Here is a 21,581-nt window from a genome sequence, read left to right on the forward strand (position 1 = left end):
GTTTCCAGAAGTGGATCCCCTTCCTTGCTGGAGCACAGCAGCGCATATATCACCCGGTGGCAGCAGTCCACCTTCCCTGAAGTTTCGTAACCGCTTACGAGGGTAAATTGAGAGTTGGGAACAGCCCTCTATTAAGTAGCAGATTGAGAAGAGGCTCTTCCCACTTGGAGAAGGCAAGTCTTCCCAGACAGACCCCTCGCATCGGGAGCTACAGTAATCGAGACGCCTCCTCTGCGCTCACTGTTGCCGCTGCTGCTGCTCCTCCTTCTCCGCTGCTGCTACTTGCTGCTACCCTCCACAAGGTGCCCCCGGAGCTTCATCCTTTATCCTCCTCCCTTTATCCAGGTCCGACGGCAGGCTCCCGCCGCCGCGGGCACCGCCGAAGTCACCGCCGGAGGAGCTGTCCCGTCACCGAGCCCGGCACCCTGCGGCCACCGCGGCAGGTCTGTGTGTGTGTGCCCGCGCAGGAGCGGGGTCCCCTGCCCGCCGAGCCCGTGTCCCGCTGTGCCGGCACGCACCACGCACCAGCCCCTCGCTCTGCACCTTGGGCTGGGGCAGCAGCGCCGGGCTGGAAGCTGGCACGGGATTAGGCAGGAGCGTGTGTGCGCGCGTCGGGCATGTCGGAGCCGGCTGCAGCGTGCGGCCGGGCGGGCCGAGAGGTGCGGGGCAGAGCGCCCTGGGGCTGCTGGCTGTCAGCCCGGCCCCGAGCGCTGCCGGCGGACGGTGCCTGGGCAGAAATGAGGGCAGGGGCGGTGTGTCCCGGAGACGGAGGCTCCCGGCGGCCGGAGGCTCCAGGCGGAGCCCGCTGTCAGCGCGCCTGCAGGCACGCTACCGCTGCGGCTTTGGCAGGAGCTCTCGCTTCCCTCCCTTGTGTGTGCAGCTGCCGGTGATGCTTTCTCCTGCTTCCAGTTTTTTATATCTTTGATAGGTAGTGGGCTTTTCCTGCGGTCTTTTTTTCTTTTTCCGTTTACGTTAATTTTTTCTTCTTGAAAGTGATAAATGTGTGCTGTGTGCTTTAGAAACGATTGGCTAAGCTTTTTAGTTTGAATTAGCATGAGATAGGACTGGCACTGTGAAAGCTCGGGTTTGACTTTTTCTAAGTGGTCTCTAAAGATCAATGAGAAAAACTTTAGTCCCGACACGAAGTCTGTTGTTTCCCTGCTGAGCCAGGAGGTGTCGTCTGCTGCCTCCAGGGTTTCCTTCACACACCTAAATTTGCGAGAAGGAAACAGTATTTCTAGGTTAGCAAATGAATGCTTTGGCTGAGGTGGTGTATTTCACGAAACAAAAACGTGTATCAGGAATGGTAGACCAGCAGTGGAGAATTCCTAGATGCCTTTGTGAGATGATTAATTTCTGTTGCTTTTCAAAATGATCAAAAGATGGCAGTCAAAGCTCGCATGAGATTGTCAGGACAGACTGTCCTTTTGCGTTGAATTTAGGCAATCCTTAAACTCACTGCAGGATGCTGTAGATCTGCCCAGGGGCAGCCGTTTCCCACGCAGAGCAGTGATAGCATTTTGGAGCTTCCAGAGCATTTTAATACCAATCTTGGCCTTCCTTGAGTTAGTGTCAATTATGGTCAATATTACTCTTCTGTTTAGCCACTGGAACTGCTGTTAGACTGAAACCTTTGCTTAGATTTTCGTTGAGCTTTTGGTATTTTCATGTACAGTAAAGGCGTTTGGCTAAGGCAAATATATACAGCTGCTCAAATGAATCCTGTTAGGCTCAGTGTCAGTAACTGGGAAATTCCTTGGTCTCCATAGTGTCTTCCCACCAAATGTGTCTGGGTAGTTCTTTAGATGGTAGAAGAATATTGTTTTCCTTTTCAGATGTTTCTGCGGACTAATGATTTATGTATTTTTATTTTGTTTTGCTCTTGGCAACTTCCTGATAAAATCTGTTGCCTAATTGCTTTTGGAATTCTCTATCCCCTAGCCTAATTATGATGTATGATGCATTGATTGCTTTATCCCCCACGTCTGGAGATAGAAAATCTGAAACTATAGAAACACATACATGCATGTGTAGGTTCATATTAGACTTTACTTAGACAGGAAATAATTTGGAAGTTTTGCTGGAGTAATTGGCAGTAATTTTACATGACCTAGAGCATATAGTTATGAAGGCATGGCTGCTTGCAATTAAGAACCACTAACTTGACCTAATCCCACTTATTTTTCTAGACAATCTGCAGTGGTTGTGAGACTCTTATGCCTGTCAGCTTTATATAGTGTATTTTAAATATATTTTCTCTCAGGACATGTAAATGAATTATCAGATGTTGAAACATCATGGCTAGACAGACGTGTCAAATTTCAGATGTGTGTTACACACACTTCTGTATAACCTATTTCAGACTTTCAAGAAATGAAGAATAGCACATTTGTAGGCAGAACCCCTCAAAAAAGTTTTATTACAGTTTCCAAACTGCCTTGAGACCAGTAAAACAAAGCTAACTAAGTGGTTCAACAGTTATGAAAAAGGAGCCGATTAAAATCCCCAGCTGAAAGAGACATTTAGTTGATCCAAGGCAGGAATGACCTCTGAATTAGCTATCATCACATTCAGCGATGAAGTCATGGAGCTCCCTTCTGGCTCCTGCCTCTGTGGAGGCACAGATTCTCACTGTGCTTCCCTGATCAAATTAACCCTAACTAGGTTAAACCTTCATGTGCTTACTGTGATTGGAAAGGGTTCAGCAACAAAAGGCACATTATTGAGGGACGAGACTCTCCAGTTAGTCATACAGATCTTTTGTCATCTTGGAGAGCTTTCAAGTCTAGAGGTTTCAACCTGGTCCCGTGGGTGGGGGCTGGGGATAAGGGAACAAAGTGAAATCCGTGGTTTGTCTTTTTTATGTTTCATGAATACACCCACGCAATCCTTTAATCCACATGTATCATTTCCTTCTCCCCCTTCCTCCCTTCCCCATCATTGCAGATTCATTCATGTTGTTGTGATCTGAAAGGGCAGAAATGAAGACAGCGCTGTGCTCGGCAGTCGCTGCTCTGTGTGCAGCCGCCCTCCTCTCCTCCATCGAGGCTGAAGGTAACCTTCTCCTCCCTGCCCTCTTGCCCCGGTGCCCCGCTGACCAGCAAATCTCCCAATCAGCCTTGAGCTGCTGGCTCTCTTCCTCTCTGTTTTTGAGTGTGAATACTTCACCGTCTTTCTTTCTCTCCTTCAGAGAAACGCCTCTCATTCCTTGCCCAGCTCCTTCTGTGTTCTGTTTCTCCCGGCTAGTGAGCCGGACCGTAGCTCCCTCTCTCTGTCCCTCTGGTGTGCTGTCCACACCACCCCACAGACAGGACGTGGGCCAGCGGCTGTGGCCACCGGGCACAGCGCCCCGAGGAGCCCATTGCCACTGGGGCCATGGCTCTGCCCCCAGGATGGACCAAGAAGGGCTGGTCTCTGGCCTCTTTTGGTAATATTGAGAGAGAAAACAGAAAACCTGCTACTCAACAACCCGCAACTTTGAAATAAAATGCTCCAACAGAGTCTGGCTCTCTGCGCCTGTGTGTTTTGTCCGACCGGACCCTCGCCTCTGCCCCACCGGCCTGCCGGTGCATCGGCCTCCCCTGCTCGGCGGGGCGACCCCCGGCTGAGCCTCGGGGTGGCCGGACCCTCCCTCAGGGACACCTCAGCTTCTGTCGGGGCTCTGACGTGGGGAACACACCTGGGGAGCTGCTGCTAGTGCCGTGACATGCGGCGTGGGCACCGCTGAAGGGAAGGCTGGGCCAGGCCTTGCTGTGGCAGCCAGGGCTCTGAGGCTCTGGCATCAGTGTGGTACTGTCACCTCCAAAAAGGCTTTTCCTTCTCCTCATCCTCAACCCCTGGCGCAGTCTATATGGAGGCTGAGGCCCCTGCCAGCCCTGGCAGCATCCTGCCTCCAGCTGAAGACATGGGGAGAGCCATCTTCACTGGCTCAAAATGGCCTGGCTTGGCATTTGGTCCCCATGGATTAACAGCAACTGTGCCCTCAGTGTGAGCTGCTTGGCTTTTTGATCACAGTCATGGCATTTCTGGCAACAGTGGCTGCCCGGGAAAGTAAAAAGGCTGTATGTCCTGCACTGAAATGACTTGATCTGACCTCCGGGACCTGACTCCATTGTAAGTGTGAATTCCCGTGGATTTACTGGAAAAAAAGCAGAAGCCAGTGACTGATAATTCATTTTTTTTGCCTTCCTTCTCTTTCTGTCTTGAACTGAAACCAATTCCCTGATCATGGCCTCCCACAAGCTCCCTTGTTTGGACCTGGTCACCTTGGCTGATCTCTTCGAAAAGCATGGGGTGTCAGAGATGTTTCCGCAGTGTCTGCCCCCCAAGCAGTAGTGCCTGCTTGGGGCATGTAGATGTAAAGTCTGCTGGCTTTCTGGAAAAAAGTGGCATTTTTGCCAGTAGTGCAACATCTGACCGCCCTAGGAGAGAATCAGTCCACTGCCTTCCTCTTATGCTGCGTTGCTGTTGGCAAAGGAACCGAAAAAGGTCATTTGAAGTCATTTCAGAGTTGTGTTTGAAACACAGGGTGCTGTGCCAGAGAAAGCAGAGAAAGTGTACAGTTTTGATGGAGGAAGGGAGTGGATGTGTTTGTTCATTCTTCCTCATCTTAGAAGGGAGCTCACTTAGAGCTGGCATAATATTGCTGTTGTCCTGCACTATGAATTACATGTATGGAGTATGTTGTTTCAGAACGTAAGTAAAGGTGTTTTATTTAGCTATAGTGTAGACTAAACCAGTCATAGCTTCAGTACTGTTAAAGCAAGCTACAAAAATGCATTTGGAGCAACATAGTTATAACAGCAAATCTTGACACATAGCTGGATGACCTTGATGAGATGTCGGAGGATGCACTGTAGCCAAGCAAAAGAGTGGATAAAACCTGATCTTGAGAGTTGTAGGGGCTCTTGGACAGAACTTACATTACTTTGCATTCAAAAATCTTTGATAAATAAAATACCTAATTTACAATGATCATGTTTCTATGAGAAAATTCTCCTAGCTCCAGAGTTTTGATTAAGAGCAGGGAAGTGTGGGATGAAAAATTGTGGTGCTGAAAATGGAGTGAGAAATAGTGGTGCTGAAAATGAAAATTTAAGACTAGGAGTACCTTAGGACTTGCTGTGGTGGGATCTGCTTTTGTAGAGACTTTTACAGTGGGGTTTTTTTTTGTACTGTACTGGTCATGCTTTTGCACTGTTTTAATTTTGTGCTGCAAGTTTGCATAATTTAATGATTTATAATTAATAATGGCATCTTATTTACTTTAGCAAATTATTTACTGACTTATTTATTTACTTTATTCTGGTGTCATTGCAACTTAAATCCTGTCTGCTGAACTGACTTTTTCCTGTTAACCTTTGGTCTTACTTTTTCAAATTTCAGTTCTCTTTGTGGCAAAACTATCCTCCTCCACTAGTCAGTCAGTCAGTCCTGTGTCTCTTTTCTTGGTTCTTTTTGACTCTCTGTGTAACATTCACAGGACATACATTTTGAAATTTCTTTCAGCCCAAAGGTGTGGGTAGACACTTCATAGGATGAAAGAGTGCGAGGAGAATAAGGGAGAGGGCTATTTAATGTGATGAAGATTCTTGATGTGAGGTGGAAAGATGGGGTGAGAGCAGAGGAAAGAAAAAGCTTACTTTTATTTTCTGCCATCCTTCAGCTTTCATTTTTCAGTTCTCCTGGGAGCAGACAGTTTATCTGATGCTGCTGTCCATTCAGATTCCTGAATTTTCCAGTATGAAACTGATTCTTCATCCAGCATCACAGCTGTTCTGAAGTCCTTGGTGAGAGCTGTGCTCTGCTGCTTTTGGCAAGGCAGTGATCTACAGTAATTGTGTTAGAGCTTTTCTACAGAGTTACAGCAGAACAGGAGTTTCTAGTTGGACAGTCACTGTAGGAGTAGAGGGGGTAAAACCCACATAGAGTCTAAATGTATTCATACCATTTCACTGGGGAAGTTGTTTGTTTATGGTGGTCAAGGAAGCAAATCCATTTTCATGCTCAGCATTTTTGCTCTTTTCTTCTACAGTGAAACTCTTCTTGTTTTCTTTTGCAATCCTTCTGATATCTCTCTCCCAGCTTAAACTCCTTGTGTGTGATTCTATATTTTATGCTTTGTTTTGTGCCTTTTCAGTCCAACACAGCAATACTCCACTGCATTCCATGTCTGTCTACATCAGAATTTCTTTCTGATACACTATTTTTTTGATCTGTGATCACAAAGAGCCAAGGGCTCTAATTTTAGTCATAGTTAAGTATATTGGCATGTGAAGAATCTATTAATTATAACCTCAAGTTACTGCTGTGATGTTGTCATGGCTTCAGTAGCATGTCACATTTCTTAATACAGAGGGATTTTCAAAGGCACAGGAAAGAAATGAGGAAATCATTGGTTTTGTGTAACCTAACTGAGCTTCTGAAGGTGTTGACTTTTCCGTTTTTCAGGAATTCGTTCAAACATAGAAAAGTCTGTTTTCTAGGCTGGAGGTAGGAAGGAAGGCACCACTGATCCAAGTGTGAAACCATTGTGTTGTGCATAGAAAGGTTTGTCTGGTGAAAAATCTGTTACCAGGACACCCAGTATAGTAAGTGACAAATAATTGCAGCACAGCAGTTGCAGAGAATTAGAATTTTTGGCTTGTAATAAAGCTGTGTTGAGTACATTAATTTTCATTGACTGAATGATTTAGAGGTGATCCGGGATAGCTGAAACTTTTGAAGTTTTGAAACTGGTTGGTAGGACCATTATTTTATTCTTTTGATGGCAATATCTTTTGAGGAAGAAGATGTTGATTTCAAAGTTCCTAAATAGAGAGCCATGTAGATTGACATGTGAAATCGAAATTTTTATATACATGAGGGTGACTATGCATCCCTCTTTTTCCTGCTGCTAATTAGAAACAAAATATACATGCATGTTTAAGTGTATATACACAAACTCATACATATATGTGCACAAACATGTAAAATTTGGTAAATATTCATAAATCTAATGTGTGAATACATATGCATTATGTTGAGATACATATGTTTTCATTTGTATAGGTTAGATGAATTGTATAGATTTAAATGAATTTTTTTCAAAGTAAATTTATGAGCTATGCATCTTCTATTTTGAAGAAAAGTCATATAATATTTAAAATTTTAAAAATGCAAAAATTTTGATGGCAATGTTTCTATGTTGTGATTGGCAATTAATATCTAACAAGTTTGAGAAGCTGCTCTTTTGAGAATCTGCTCTTTACTACATTTCTAGGCTGTAGCTCATTCTTTCTCCCAGTCACATTGACAATGCAGACTTCAGAGGTCATGATCTGGTTAGTTGTACCAAATTCACGCTATTTCTAAAAAATATAGTAAATTAAGAGTTTTGGCACCTTCCAGCCTCAGCAGGCCTTATTGCTGGGATGGTAAGGCTGAGCTTAATCTTCAGCTTTTGCCAACTACATGTTATTTCAACATGGGCTAACGTTATTTTACCTGCTAATTATAGTGTGTCTTTTCCAGTGATGGAATCACAAAATATGTTTCACAGAGGGATTGTGGATGGCAGCTACTTCCAAGTTATATCACTTTTAAATCTGGTTCTAGATATAAATTACTTGATATTCCAGTTATATTTTATTTCTGTCTTGTTAAGGTATTGGGATCCTCTAGCAGTCACATTGTGTTATCTGCAAAAAGCTGTAAAATTTTTATATTACCTGTGAAGTACAAGCTAATATAACACATATTAGACCTGCATAGCATGAGAAAGCTGCTTTGCTCTCTTTTTTTTTTTTTTGTCTCAGAAATTATACTTTTATTACATGTGCATATAACACAAGAACTGGCAATGTTTTAAGTATATTATGTCTGATTTTTTTCCTTTTGTTTTTCTTTTGTGGTGCATAATATAGAAGATCCAGTTAAGGAAATGATCATAACACAGTTCGAAGAGTGGTAGATATTAATGCTGTGGAAACATAATTGTTGTACAGCAGGATATACTTTTTCTACTCTGGAAACCCAGAGGGGAACCATGCATTTTGTGCATCAACAGTTGGATCACTGTATGAAGGCAATACTACAACATTAAGACACCCTATGATCATGACCCTGTACCTTAACAAGTCAGTGACAGGTTTGGCATGGATTTTGATGGACACAGGATCAGCAGTGTCACTACACTAAGAATAGGTGCAACTTCACTGCTGCAAGTAGCCTGACATCAAGACTGCTTGCTGGAGTTAAGCTGCAATCACATGTAAGATTTTGTTGAGTGAAGTTTTAAGGTTTGTCCCTGTAAAGGGGCAAACTCCTACTACAACAAGGGACATTTTTTTCCTAGAACTCTGCTTTGATTCAGTATTGCAAATATATTCTTTTTTCACTGGTGAATTCCCTTCTGGAAGAATTTTAGTGAGATGGAGTAACAGTTGCCCTATTTTATTATCACAATAAGGTTTTTATCATCTAAACATTTTTCTTTACTTCAGATCAGCTTACTATTCTCAGTCATATGACCATAGTTTGGTCTTCACCCCACAGCTGGTTTCACTTGGGTGAAATCTGACCTCTGTGAAGGTCCATGAATGTTTTGGAGATTCTGTTTGAGTATCAAAAACTTACAGGCCATCTGGAAGACATTTTGATGACATTGGATCCAAACGACTTTTTCTTTCACTCAAGCAAGGTTCCTTTTTGGATTTCTATCAGAGAAATATTCAACGCTTGAGTTTGATAAACCATAGGCTGAGAATGAATGGATTTAAAGTAAAGCAATGAAGACGGGGACTAGGTCTCAGAAATAACTGTTATGATAAAGGTAGTGAGGTTTTTCCAATAGTTTCTGTGGGAAGCTGTCAGTCTTGACAGTAGTGGAGGTCTTTAAGAATGATCTGAGAAAACACATCAGGAATGACACAGGGTGGCCAATCTTGTCTTGACCGTGGAATGGAGAAGGGAACGTTCAAGTTCCCCTGCAATGCCATTTTCTATGATCACCTGGATACGAATGGATACACCACTCATGTGTCAATGTACTAATCTTGTTACCTGCCAAGATCCACATCTGAATTTTCATAAAACGGAATAAAATCCTTTAAAATGCTCAAGACTCTTCCTCACAGTCAGCTTTTTCAGTTTATCTGGAATCCAGTCATTTGGACATCAACAAGTTGGGCTGCTGCTGTCCTTCAGCAGTTAAAGCCTAAAGTCTCTGCTGCAACATGCCAATTTACTTGCAAGGTTGGTGGTGCTACTTTTTCCATGTACTGAATTTTTTTTTTAAAAGCATGCTCAGGTCAGTTGTCTCTGCCTTTGCATTAAATTTGTCCTGAGCCATTGCTACTGAAACAATATTTTATAATGATATTCTTATCATCTAAATGTATTTTACTATTAACACATGTTGCATGATTTTGATACTAAGTAACTACCCTGCCATCTCTAGCATTGTGATACTCATAAACTGAATGATGAATAAACTGTGCATGCAGATTAATGGTCTAATCTCACTGCCTGTGTATGGACAACAGGAAAAATAACATTTACTTCAGTACTAGTGTTATCTATTGTATCAGTGTTATAAAGCCATATTATCCTATGGTTGGAAATTACAGAAAATTAAAAGAAAAAGAATCCGTATTTTTTAGCTCAGTTTTACTTTGTGTAATTGGCCAGTGTCTTTTTGTAATTAAACATTCTAGCATTTACTACTTTATCTGCTTTTCAAATGGTATTCAAATCTGATATGAAATCTGACATACGATGGAGGTCTTCTATGAAACAGAAGATCTGTCCTTTAAAAATGCCTGCAAAACTCTCTCACTAGTAGTTAAGGAAAGTATGGCTGGATCTAATCTTACTTTGTAGACCTATTTAAACAATAATATATAATACACCTACCATGCACTGACAGTGAGTCAGTAAAATACTGCATGAATAAGCATGACAATTTTACAAAGAGAATATCATTATAAAATATTTATGAAACGTCTTTGTGTAATGAACCTTGTACATGGAGGCTTTGTCCATTGTGGGAAGCTAAAAAACCAATAATCAACATTTCATTTATGTATGCATGATGCTGCAAATTAGCGTATGTAAACTATTTCTTTCTGTACTGTTCAGTTACTTCTGTCATCAGCTCCTAAAAGTTTTATTTGCAGTCATTTGTTCATTTCACTGGTGCCCTCTTTGCCATTTTCTATAAAATTCTGTAAAATAAATGTCCTTAAATATATTTTGATGTTGTCTTTTCATAATTAACCATTGTGTTGTTTGGAACCATACTGGCATTTTATGTTAAAATGCCACTATTAGTATGGGTACACCTGCTGCAAAGGGAACATGAAAACAATAGTTTACACCTTTGAAATTGAACAGAAATCTGGTGTAAACAGGTAGAATTTTATTTTTGAGAACTTTGCATCAGCTTGAATATTTTGGCAAATTGCAACCATTGCTAATGCCATCTATTATTCCCTTAGTTCCTGAATCCTTTGTTGCTATATGCAAAGTATGTCACTTTAGTGACTTCTAGGAACAAAGGGGTGGAGTTCTCCATATTTTGTAATATAATGATACATCAGTGTATCATTATTGCTGATATACATTCATAACTAGACCCTAACAGAAATTATTTTACTGAACATTAAATGCCCAATCTTTTCCTGTATTCTTTAAATTGTTGATTTTCTCTGCCAAGTTTCTAGATTCAGTGAAATTGATGAGAAATATCATATGCAGAGACTATATTTAAAAAGCCGATCAATTCTTTGATGTCTAATTAAGAAGAGTACTGTGTTCTCTACATCCTAAATGATCTCATGATGTTGTAAGCAGGTTGTGATTTGGCATGCTTGTACGGATTGCACCCAGCATGTAAAAAAATTTCCTTTAATTGTTATGTGAAATGTTTGCATATGTGGTGATTATCTGTGAACTCATTGTACATGTATCCAAATGTGTTTTCTATTGTGCTTGATTTTGCTGGCCATTCTTGAATGTCTTGGCAACTCAAGAAACATATGTTCTGTGCTGTCCTCTGTAATGCATATACTCTTTGATGTTTTGTCATATTTTGTCAGCTTTTATTTTACTCTTTTTCCAACAATATATTTTCATATTTGTTGGAAACAAATTTATGCAAAGACAATTTTAGTAAGCTTTGCTCAACATTGTTTTATTTATTCATTTGTCAAAACTTGTTCAAGCTTTTAAACATCTACCTGGTATGAATCTTTTGCAGTTAATCCACCATCAGACTTGAATTTTACAATTATAGATGAACATAATGTTCAAATGTCATGGAAAAGGCCACCAGATACAATAGTGGGTTACAGAATAACTGTGGTTCCAACAAATGGTGAGTTTTGTCAAAGTTTTTAATGTGATTACATGTTTTGAAATGTTGAGTTTATTTTCACCTATATCTAACTTAGGTGTGAGAGTAGCCGTTAAAATCTTTTGGAAGTTTGTGATCAAGCCTGGTAGCAGCAAAGGGAATACAGGAAAAACAGTGATTCTTCCAAGTTAGAACTATTCTTGTCATAGTGTTTTGCCATTTGGGACCTGCAAGTAACAAGTTTTGGATGCCTTTGCTTTGCAAGGTGCAAAAAGAAGGTAGAATTATCACTGCTTCTCTTCCATGCTTTCACCTTAAAGTTCAAGAATTTTATTATGCTGTGCAAGACAACCATTATTCTATTTCATGTTGAGAAAGAATCAATATAAAAGAGATATTGAATCAGAAAAGGACATGGTTTGTTAGATGATAGTACATTTTGTATGCACATTTCAAGTTTCAAATTTCCTAGAATTTATTAAACACTTCAGCAATTTTATTCACTATAAGAAAAGCACATTAGCCTAAAGTTTCATGTTTCAATATTTATACATCATGAAAACAGAAAGTGTATAATTATAAAATTATCATTGGGTTTGAGATAGATTATTGGCTGTTGCATTTTGTTTTACAATCAGCTTATCAATATTATTGTATTTTAAGGCTGCATTGAGTGTTTTATATATTTATTGCAGATGGACCTACTAAAGAATTTACTCTTTCACCTAGCACTACCCAAACTGTCATATCAGATCTTATACCTGATGTAGAGTATGTTGTATCAATAGCTTCATATGACGACAGAGAGGAAAGTCTACCTGTTTTTGGCCAGCTGACAAGTAAGTAGCTGCAGTACAGTCAGAGAGCCAATTAAGATAACTGAGTGATCATTCATAAAACAGCGTTGATCCAGTTCTCCCACAAAATTGCCACATGCCTGAACTCTCCTTTGATGGAACTATCTGAACAGCCTTTTTCCATTAGTCCTAGTAGAAGCAGAGAAAATTTGCAAGAGATCAAAGGATACTAAATTGGATATAGTGTCTGCCAACCTATAGAGAATTCTTGACAGGAGGTCACTATGTTTTTTGAGCTATACCTACTTCCTATAAATTTCATCTTCTGAATTCAAGGGGAAGACAATCATTGACCTCAGTAACAAATGAATTGGACTGGCATCCTGTGTGAGAAAGCAAACTATGTTAATCAAAAAATAATAAAATGTGACACAAAATACCTAAATGCATACTAAAATATGGAATTTAAGCTTTAATAATTTATAATAATAATTTTAAAAGCATAAAATAAATAAAAATAAATAAAAATGCACGGCAGACTATTTTCTATGACACATTTTGTATCATGTCTTAGGCTTCACAAAGAACCGTGGGAAAATTACTAATTACCAATCACTAGGTGTTAGAGAGTACTGGTATTTCTTCCAGGCATGTTGCAGTTAATTTTAGGAAATGACTGTACAAGATGTACAAATACAGAAGGTTCTTAGATATTTCCATTTTCTGTATTTTGTCACCCTGAATGCTATATTGTCAGATCTGTAAGTACAGGTGGTATATTCAGAACCTGAATTTATGTTTTCGTGTTTTGAGGCTTGTCAGATGCGTGTCTCTAATTCCTTATGTGCTTTTCTTTGATGTTTAAAAATTTAACCCTATTTCCCTCATTCATTCTGTCTATGTTGTGCTTTGTGTAGTTCAGACAGGCGGCCCAGGGATACCAGAGGAGAAGCTGATTGAGGCTCAATTACAAAGTAAGGTGCTTTGTTTTTAACTTATCTGACATTTATCTTATCGGAGGTCTAGCTCACAAAGTTAAATTGTGCTTCTGTGTTACCTACCACAGAAGTTAACTTGTGAAGTTGGGCAGAGTTAGGAAAACTTGTGAAGGGACTGGGATAGAAGGAATTTATAAGCTGCATTGAAAGATTAAGGTGCAAAGTTGGTACCGAAACTAGGGATTTCAAGCAACTAACCTCAGCAAGTCCATGGGTGTCTTGCTCCTATTAACGAAAGGTGGTGTACTGTGGATAAAAGACTTTACAGAAGAACCTGTGCAGCTACAATGAGGAAATAAAGATGCAAGGCACAAGTGGGAACAAAATAAAATTTTTCTATAACATCAAATCGTTGCAAAAAGTTTTGTATGGGTCTTTTCATCAGTTGTGGCACAACAAATCCTGTGGATTAGCATGAGAAGTGTCTCAAAGCAGTTCCCTTTTGATAATGGCCATTAGAAAACTCATATGGGTGTTCACTTATGTGAGTTTCCCCAAGGAAGATATCCCAAATAAGATCAATCTTTTAAATATCTGTTTGCTTTGACTTTTACCTACTAAGTATCCATTAGACATTTCTCACTGATTTGTAAGAATGCAATTGCTCATTTGCTAATAGAGTTGGTTTTCCTTTTTTCCCTGTTGTGTTCCAGGATGCTCCATAAGTGCAATGACAGATTTAGTTTTCCTGGTAGATGGTTCATGGAGTGTAGGAAGAAATAACTTCGGATATATTCTGGACTTCATGGTTGCCCTTGTATCAGCTTTTGATATTGGGGAAGAAAAGACGAGAGTTGGAGTTGTTCAGTACAGTTCAGATACAAGAACAGAGTTCAATTTAAATCAGTATTTCAGAAGAAGTGATCTTATTGATGCAATTAAAAGGATACCTTACAAAGGCGGCAACACAATGACAGGTACAGATTTCCCACATACATGTTTATTTAGCATTTCTTTTCATATTTCAAATTTGCTTTAAATCCTAGTTCATACAAGTCTAAAAAGACACAACTTGTGATGTTGGTTTTAGGTGAGGCTATTGATTACCTTGTTCAAAACACCTTCACTGAGTCTGCTGGAGCAAGAAAAGGCTTTCCCAAAGTAGCAATTGTCATTACTGATGGAAAAGCTCAAGATGATGTAGAAATTCCTGCAAGAGAGCTTCGCGACATAGGAGTTGAAGTTTTTTCCTTGGGTACGTTGAATTTTCCTAATGATTGAGAGATTAACTTTGATAAAAAGTTAATTTATAAGTTTTGTAGGCTGTGTGGTTGAAGAATTTTATTATGCCCCTCTCTTCGTGTGTATTCCTTGAAATAGGTCATTTGTGCCCCCCAGAGTGGAACACACCAGTTGTGTTAATTTGATGGCAATTATGTCGCTCCGACATTAATAGATGAATAGTTTCAACATTGGCCTCATTCTTCACTTACACCACATTATTTTCTCTGCTTGAAAATTGAGTCTGTCACTTCATTTCATTAATTATTATTTTGTAATTTGATTATTGATCATGACAGAAGGCAGAGCTAATTTATACTTAGCTTCACTCCAGGATGTTTTAATACTTCATGAATGCATTCACAGGTGTCTGTATTTTATAGCTACTTAACACAGTCCTGTCTACTGCAACTTCTAGGTATCAAAGCAGCAGATGCAAAGGAACTCAAGCTAATTGCATCTCAGCCATCACTGAAGCATGTGTTCAACGTGGCTAATTTTGATGGAATTGTGGATATACAGAATGAAATTATCTTGCAAGTGTGCTCTGGTGTTGATGAACAACTAGGTGAACTGGTTAGTGGGGAAGAAGGTGAGACACTTTATTAAAAAATATGTATAACTTCACTTTATTCCAATGTCTATTGAAGAGGCTATCCCTACATCCTTTGCTTTGTTGCTAGAGTTTCATCTGTTACCTCACTTAGCAAGTGTGGAAAACTGGTCTCAGTTTTGTGTCTTTACACACAGGATAAGAAAACATGTGATGTAACAGATTTGGAATAGCTCCATTATTCCATGGTTTCAAAGGCAACACGGTGATGTGCAGTTATCAGAGTCAGTTTAGACACAGGCATCACTTCCATGGAAAAATGTATTAAAGGAAAGAAAACGGCCTGGTGAAGGGTCAGGATATGTAATAGATTAAGAAACAAAGCATGAAAACTGTAGAAAACTGAGAAAAAACAAATACATGAAACTGTATCACTGCAGCTTTCCTGCCCTTTAAGGTTTTAGGTAACTAGTTACTTGATAAAAATGGCAGTAGAGATGACTGTGCTGCTGCTCAAGTCTGCATTTGTTCACACTTTCCACCATGTTCCTCTGAGTGTAGCTTTCCCTTTTGGTCGAAACAGTTTTAAAGCTGGGCAGCACTTCTGGAATTTATGCTTTACTTGGGGGACCACAAATGCATTGTCCATATTTTTTCCCTCTCACTGATGTCTGATTTGAACTGTCGTGTAATTAATTTCGGTCTATGCTAAAAAAGAAAACAACCCAAAAAGATTTTTAGTAAGATCAGCAAAGATAACTAAACTTATTCCCAACACAGGAACTGTTAGGAAAATACATTTATAATTGTAACTAATATTTTTGGATTTGCTTTTGATTTCTTTCAGTGGTGGAGCCTCCTTCAAATCTGGTGGCCACTCAGGTCTCCTCAAAGTCTGTTAGAATCACTTGGGATCCATCCACAAGCCAAATAACTGGCTATCGTCTGCAGTTCATTCCAATGATAGCTGGGGGAAAACAACATGTACTGAGTGTGGGTCCTCAGACTACAGCTCTGAATGTTAAAGATCTCTCTCCAGACACAGAGTATCAAATTAATGTTTATGCAATGAAAGGACTGACCCCCAGTGAGCCAATAACGATAATGGAAAAAACACAGCCAGTAAAAGTTCAAGTAGGTGAGTTTGGAACCACCTTATTTTCAAATTGTAGCTCTTCACTGATGAAACTTCTGATGCTTGTTTTAATATCATACCTTTATTATTTTCGAGAAACAACTTTGCTTAGCATAGCTTACTTTGTTTATAAACATTGTGTGTGATACATGAACTACAGATATGATTGTAATGCCATGTGGCAATTGAAAATCTGTTTACAGTGGTTATTCTTTTTCTTCACAGAATGCTCACGTGGTGTGGATGTAAAAGCTGATGTTGTGTTTTTAGTAGATGGTTCCTACAGCATTGGTATCGCCAATTTTGTAAAAGTAAGAGCCTTTTTGGAAGTGCTAGTTAAAAGCTTTGAGATATCACCTCGAAAAGTACAGATAAGTCTTGTCCAGTACAGCAGAGATCCCCATATGGAGTTTTCTTTGAACAGATACAACAGAGTGGAAGACATAATTCAGGCTATTAACACCTTCCCCTACAGAGGTGGATCTACCAACACAGGCAAAGCAATGACATATGTGAGGGAGAAAGTATTTGTTACCAGCAAAGGATCAAGACCAAATGTGCCAAGAGTCATGATTCTTATCACTGATGGAAAATCATCAGATGCTTTTAAAGAACCTGCAATTAAGCTGAGGGATGCAGATGTAGAAATTTTTGCAGTTGGTGTGAAGGATGCAGTGCGTACAGAGTTGGAAGCAATAGCATCACCTCCTGCGGACACCCATGTTTACACAGTGGAAGATTTTGATGCTTTTCAAAGAATATCATTTGAACTTACACAGTCTGTCTGCCTACGAATTGAGCAGGAACTGGCTGCTATAAGGAGAAAATGTAAGTAACTAATTACTTTGAGGAATGTAGAAAGTGCAATGAAAAAAGGATCTGAACCAATGTTTTGTGCTTATAGTTACCTAAAGAATTTATATTGATGAGATTGTCTATATACAAATGATAATTCTAATAACTGGGAATTTGCTTCTCATTTTCAAACATATTAAAAGCAACAGGTGAAACTAATGGATAAATGGAAATGAAAAAAATATTGGAGAAATGTTTTCCCCCATCCCTTCTAGGTATCTGAAAAGCTAATAAAATGTGTGTCTATTGGAATGAACTTAATGGATGCGCTCTGCTTTTGCACTCAATGTCTTGAGTAAAACAGTTACCAGAGCATTCTTTTTTTAGCTCTATAAAATCTGATGGCAAGTCTAAGCTTGTCTCTTAGATGTTAAAATGCAATGAAGTAATGCCAACAACTCTAGAGGGTGATTTGATTAATTTTTAGGGTAAAATCAATGGCCCTCTGAAAGGGCCTTAGACAAGACAACTTGAGACTGCAGATGCTGGGTGATAGTGATGGCAATCTAACTGTAAAGACTGAAATGAACTAGCACATGAAAGTCTTAATATGCTTCAAAATTAGGCCAGCATAGATAATGTTTAACATTCAAAAGATTCCTAAATAGCCCACTTTTGGTCAGATAAAGTTAGTTATGATTAGTTGCACTCGCAGTGTTACCCATGCTTAGTAGGACACTGTCATTGAAGAGTCCCCAGTTTTGAAAGCCCCCCTCTCTTTAATAATAAGCCTTTTGTTCCAGGATACTTTGAGGAACAAACCAGCAAAGCTGTTTTAGAGGGCTTGAACAGTTTTAAGATCCCACTGTTAGGCTGACTAGGCCAAGCAAAACAAGCCCAGGATGTCAGATTTGTGTTTGTGCCTCGTGTCAAATTCCTTGTTCCCCCTTTGACTTCATTCCTAAAAAAATACTGGTTTTTATTTTGTCTTATTTCTAATCTACATCTGAAAAAAACCCTAACAACTTTTAGTTTCCATTGAGGACATAATATTATTGCTGTTTGTTGGACATATGAAACAGGGAACCCAATTTGATCATCAGATTCTAAATTTAGTTTTAATAAATATATATTTTTTAAAGTCCATTTTTAAAATGGACTTTTCATTTGATATAGAAATTATTGTGTTGGTACTTTTACTTACTGTTGAATGATTTTAGGCAGCCTAGATATAGTCTTCTTGAAATTTGATAGATACAAGAAAGTATAGAAAACAGATATTGTGCACATGCAAAAAAAATCTGTTGAATTAGAATAAATCAAATTATTGAGGAGAATTTTTTATTTATTTTAGAAATTTTGTGTTTAACATATTCTGGCAAGTATGCCTCATATGCACATTTTTATTTCCATACAGCTTATGTACCTGCAAAGAACATGGTCTTTTCTGACATAACATCAGAGAGTTTCAAAGTGAGCTGGTCTCCAGCTGGATCTGAGGTTTTGTCCTATCTCATTAAATATAAAGTAGCAGTTGGTGGAGAAGAATTCATTGTTTCAGTACCAGCTTCAAGTACTAGCTCAGTTCTCACCAACTTACTACCTGAAACTACTTATGCAGTCAGTGTGATTTCTGAATATGAAGATGGTGATGGCCCTCCCTTGGATGGAGAGGAAACCACCTTAGAAGGTAGGATTCCCATTATTCTGAGACACAAGGGAGTCATATGTTTAAATAAGAATTTGCTTAGCTGGAGAATGGGTAAATGAGGAACAACCAAGTAAGGCTGAGAAGCTGTACTGCCATGCAGGATGAGAATAAATATTATTGTATCTCAATGCATTCAGTAAAGATTTAAATTTCCAATAATATTAAGTTGCTAAGATTGAACTTTAATTTTCCTGAAGGTTGGATGGATGCTGTGCTCCTCTGCAGTGGCCTCCCTTCAGATGAAGTAGTGTGTTCTCAGTATTAAATTCTGTGGCATGAGTTATTGTCAGTATAGACTCAAGTTGGACTAGATGAACGTTGTAGATCCTTTCCAACTGAACGATTTGGTTCTATTCTGCTCTATTTAATAATTATGACTCTAATGCAGGAATGTATGTTGACTTCAATGCTTTTAAAGACAAATGTGTGCCTATGCAATTTGCTATGTCATCTAATATAACACTAGTAGAAATCTTGCTTTATATATAATAGGCTTTAAAGAGCTTGAGTTTTGGTCAACCGTTTCTTTTTCAGAAATTTATTGGTCTGATCCAATAAGTGATTCAAAACTTCCATTGATGTCAATATGTGTTTTATGTGGTCAAAGGCTGTAAATTTAAGCATGTTAAGCTTTATTGTTTCTTGGTAGAATTGCCATGATGCTTGTCTCCTGATTGAAAAGAGCAGCATGACAGTAGATTTGATTTTCTATTCCAGTAGTAGAACACTCACTCTACTCTAAATCATGCTTTTAAAAATATTGATCTACTCTTTTTCATTATTCCATGCTGTCATTTGTGACCTTTGGTGACATAAATGGTTCCACGGGAGCAAAAGAAACAGCATGAAGATTTGTTAATTGCTCTTTCCTCTTAAGACTGATAGAAATAAACACTTATAAAATAGCTTAGTTTGGATGTTAAGTTTGGAAGATACAAGTTTCACTGTCAGTGTGCACATTTCCATGACTGTACCAGTCAGAATATTTTGGCCACACATAATTTTCCCTTAGGAAAACAGACAAATTCTTGGCTGATAGAACATGTGGCTTGTGTGCATAAGGGACAGGAGAAGGAAAAGCTTAAGCAAAAATAATCTGTCTTCCCATATGTAACCGATACTACCTTAAATAATTATTAACACTATGATCTGATGATATCCCAGCACGTCTCAGAGGACAGAGTTCTTCTACAGCCACGTAAACATCAGCAGCTTTCCATGCAGATCTAGCTAACAGTTTGAGTCAGATGGCTTTCTTGGCAATTAACTTTGCTTTCAGGCTTTTAAGGGATTTGAAGTTGAGTATTGTGTTTCTGATTAATAGAAAACAAGTTTATATTTTTAAACTGGGATTATTAATTACTCCACTCTTAACTCTGAAGAACAATACTTATGGAATACAGATAGCAAGCAACGAAAAAATGGAACTTTTTTTCCTTAAGTGATAATGCTATGTATTACTAGGCAGTATGCAGTACAGTAGATCTTTATGTCTATTGGAAGACTCAAGTCTTTTTTTGGTGTTCCCACTGAGTTCATCTGAACTGCTGCATCTTTTGGCAAGGAGTAGGCTAGATTAAAGAATTCATCACAGTTTTTCTCTAGTTTCTAGGATAACAAACTATTTGAGTTAGAGACTAAATTCAGAAACCTTTTTTAAACATTAGATGCAACTCATATTGCAATGAATATATCTTTTGTTTGAAAAATTCAAAGAAATGGAATTGGTTTGGTGGGGCTTTTTTGCTGTTTGTTCCTTGTTCTTGCAAATAGGATAGCTGCCTGTGTGTAGCCAGGTCTGTCTGACAACTGACATTTTCCACCGGTAAATGGAAAGGGTGCAGAAGCAAATGGCCACAGCAAGGAAACTCATACCATTTGTTAAGAAGTTTCCTCACTATGCCCAAATGTTCCTTACACAGTTCAATCCTGCTGTTACCACCAAACACAGTCAGGCTGTCTGAAGTTTCAGAAGCAGTTGTATAAACTGGGATGAATGTGCTTTTGGGGACTACTTTGTTCCACTGCTGAATGTAACTATGACCCTAAGTTTTCTACTAAAGATGTGTGTACCCTAAAGCAATGGGAGGACAATATAAGTGGTTTTGATAAACTGAATGAGCTAACAAAATGGTTGGCATGGTTTTGCTTCAGATACTTCTTCACTAAAGGCAAATATTTACAACTTACATGTGTATATTTTTTGTAGTTAAAGGTGCTCCTCGAAACTTAAGGATAACAGATGAAACTACTGATAGCTTTGTAGTTGGCTGGACTCCAGCTCCAGGAAATGTCCTACGGTACAGGCTTGTTTATAGACCACTTACTGGAGGAGAAAGGAGACAAGTGACTGTCTCAGCAAATGATAGGTCAACTACTCTGCAGAATTTGATCCAAGATACAAGATATGAAGTGTCTGTTGTTCCTGAGTATCAGTCTGGGCCTGGGAATTCATTGACTGGATATGCAAAAACTGATGAAGGTACATGATGAATGCTGTGCACATAGTAAGCATGAGAAAAACTCACTGCATGTTGACATATTCATACTGGAAGGAGAATAAACCATATAGTCCATATGTATTATCCTAGATGAACAGAGAGTTATAATACTGCCCAAGCCTAGCTGAGAGATAACGTAAGGCAATAAAATTTATCAAAATTGCAATATTTCATTTTAAAATATAGTATCTTGAACCTGATATGGCAAGGTGACTTGGGCAAAGAATCTACTTGTATGTTTAATTAATTGTCCCCATGATTCTTCATATTGTCAATGACATAAATTGTATACCTTATATACCTTTGGAGCAAATTCAGACTCTGTTTGCACTTTGTGCTGAATGCTTAACAAGAAATTAAGGAAACATTTAATTTTCTCAAGTTGTCACTGTTGATTTAACATATGTGAAAATGCATGATCCTTTAACGTGCCTTATTAAACAAAATCCAGAGAGTACAAACAGTATGACTGTTCTGATCATTGTTGAAATTTTACTGACCTGTGGAGGTCATCATCAAAAAGACCTCTTTAGGA

General features: G+C 38.9%; 1 protein-coding gene across 4 annotated transcripts in view; it reads left to right on the forward strand.

Annotated features, from left to right (window-relative positions):
- The window catches only part of COL12A1 (collagen type XII alpha 1 chain), a 100,075-nt gene continuing 78,494 nt past the window's right edge, over window positions 1-21,581 (forward strand). For 2 of the 4 annotated variants that reach the window (XM_033054055.2, XM_033054056.2), the window contains exons 1-13: window positions 1-443; window positions 2,947-3,054; window positions 3,191-9,234; window positions 11,240-11,356; window positions 12,031-12,174; window positions 13,050-13,106; window positions 13,784-14,047; window positions 14,161-14,325; window positions 14,770-14,943; window positions 15,752-16,042; window positions 16,265-16,867; window positions 18,252-18,524; window positions 20,755-21,027. In XM_033054055.2, the coding sequence (XP_032909946.1) occupies window positions 9,216-9,234; window positions 11,240-11,356; window positions 12,031-12,174; window positions 13,050-13,106; window positions 13,784-14,047; window positions 14,161-14,325; window positions 14,770-14,943; window positions 15,752-16,042; window positions 16,265-16,867; window positions 18,252-18,524; window positions 20,755-21,027 (2,380 nt within the window). In that variant the 5' untranslated portion in view covers window positions 1-443; window positions 2,947-3,054; window positions 3,191-9,215. Of the gene's footprint in view, window positions 444-2,946; window positions 3,055-3,190; window positions 11,357-12,030; window positions 12,175-13,049; window positions 13,107-13,783; window positions 14,048-14,160; window positions 14,326-14,769; window positions 14,944-15,751; window positions 16,043-16,264; window positions 16,868-18,251; window positions 18,525-20,754; window positions 21,028-21,581 lie in introns of all 4 variants that reach the window. The other 2 variants (XM_033054058.2, XM_033054057.2) reach the window with 2 other exon arrangements.

The sequence above is a fragment of the Catharus ustulatus genome, chromosome 3 (genome assembly GCF_009819885.2).
Source record: "Catharus ustulatus isolate bCatUst1 chromosome 3, bCatUst1.pri.v2, whole genome shotgun sequence".
NCBI classification, from domain to species: Eukaryota; Metazoa; Chordata; class Aves; order Passeriformes; family Turdidae; genus Catharus; species Catharus ustulatus.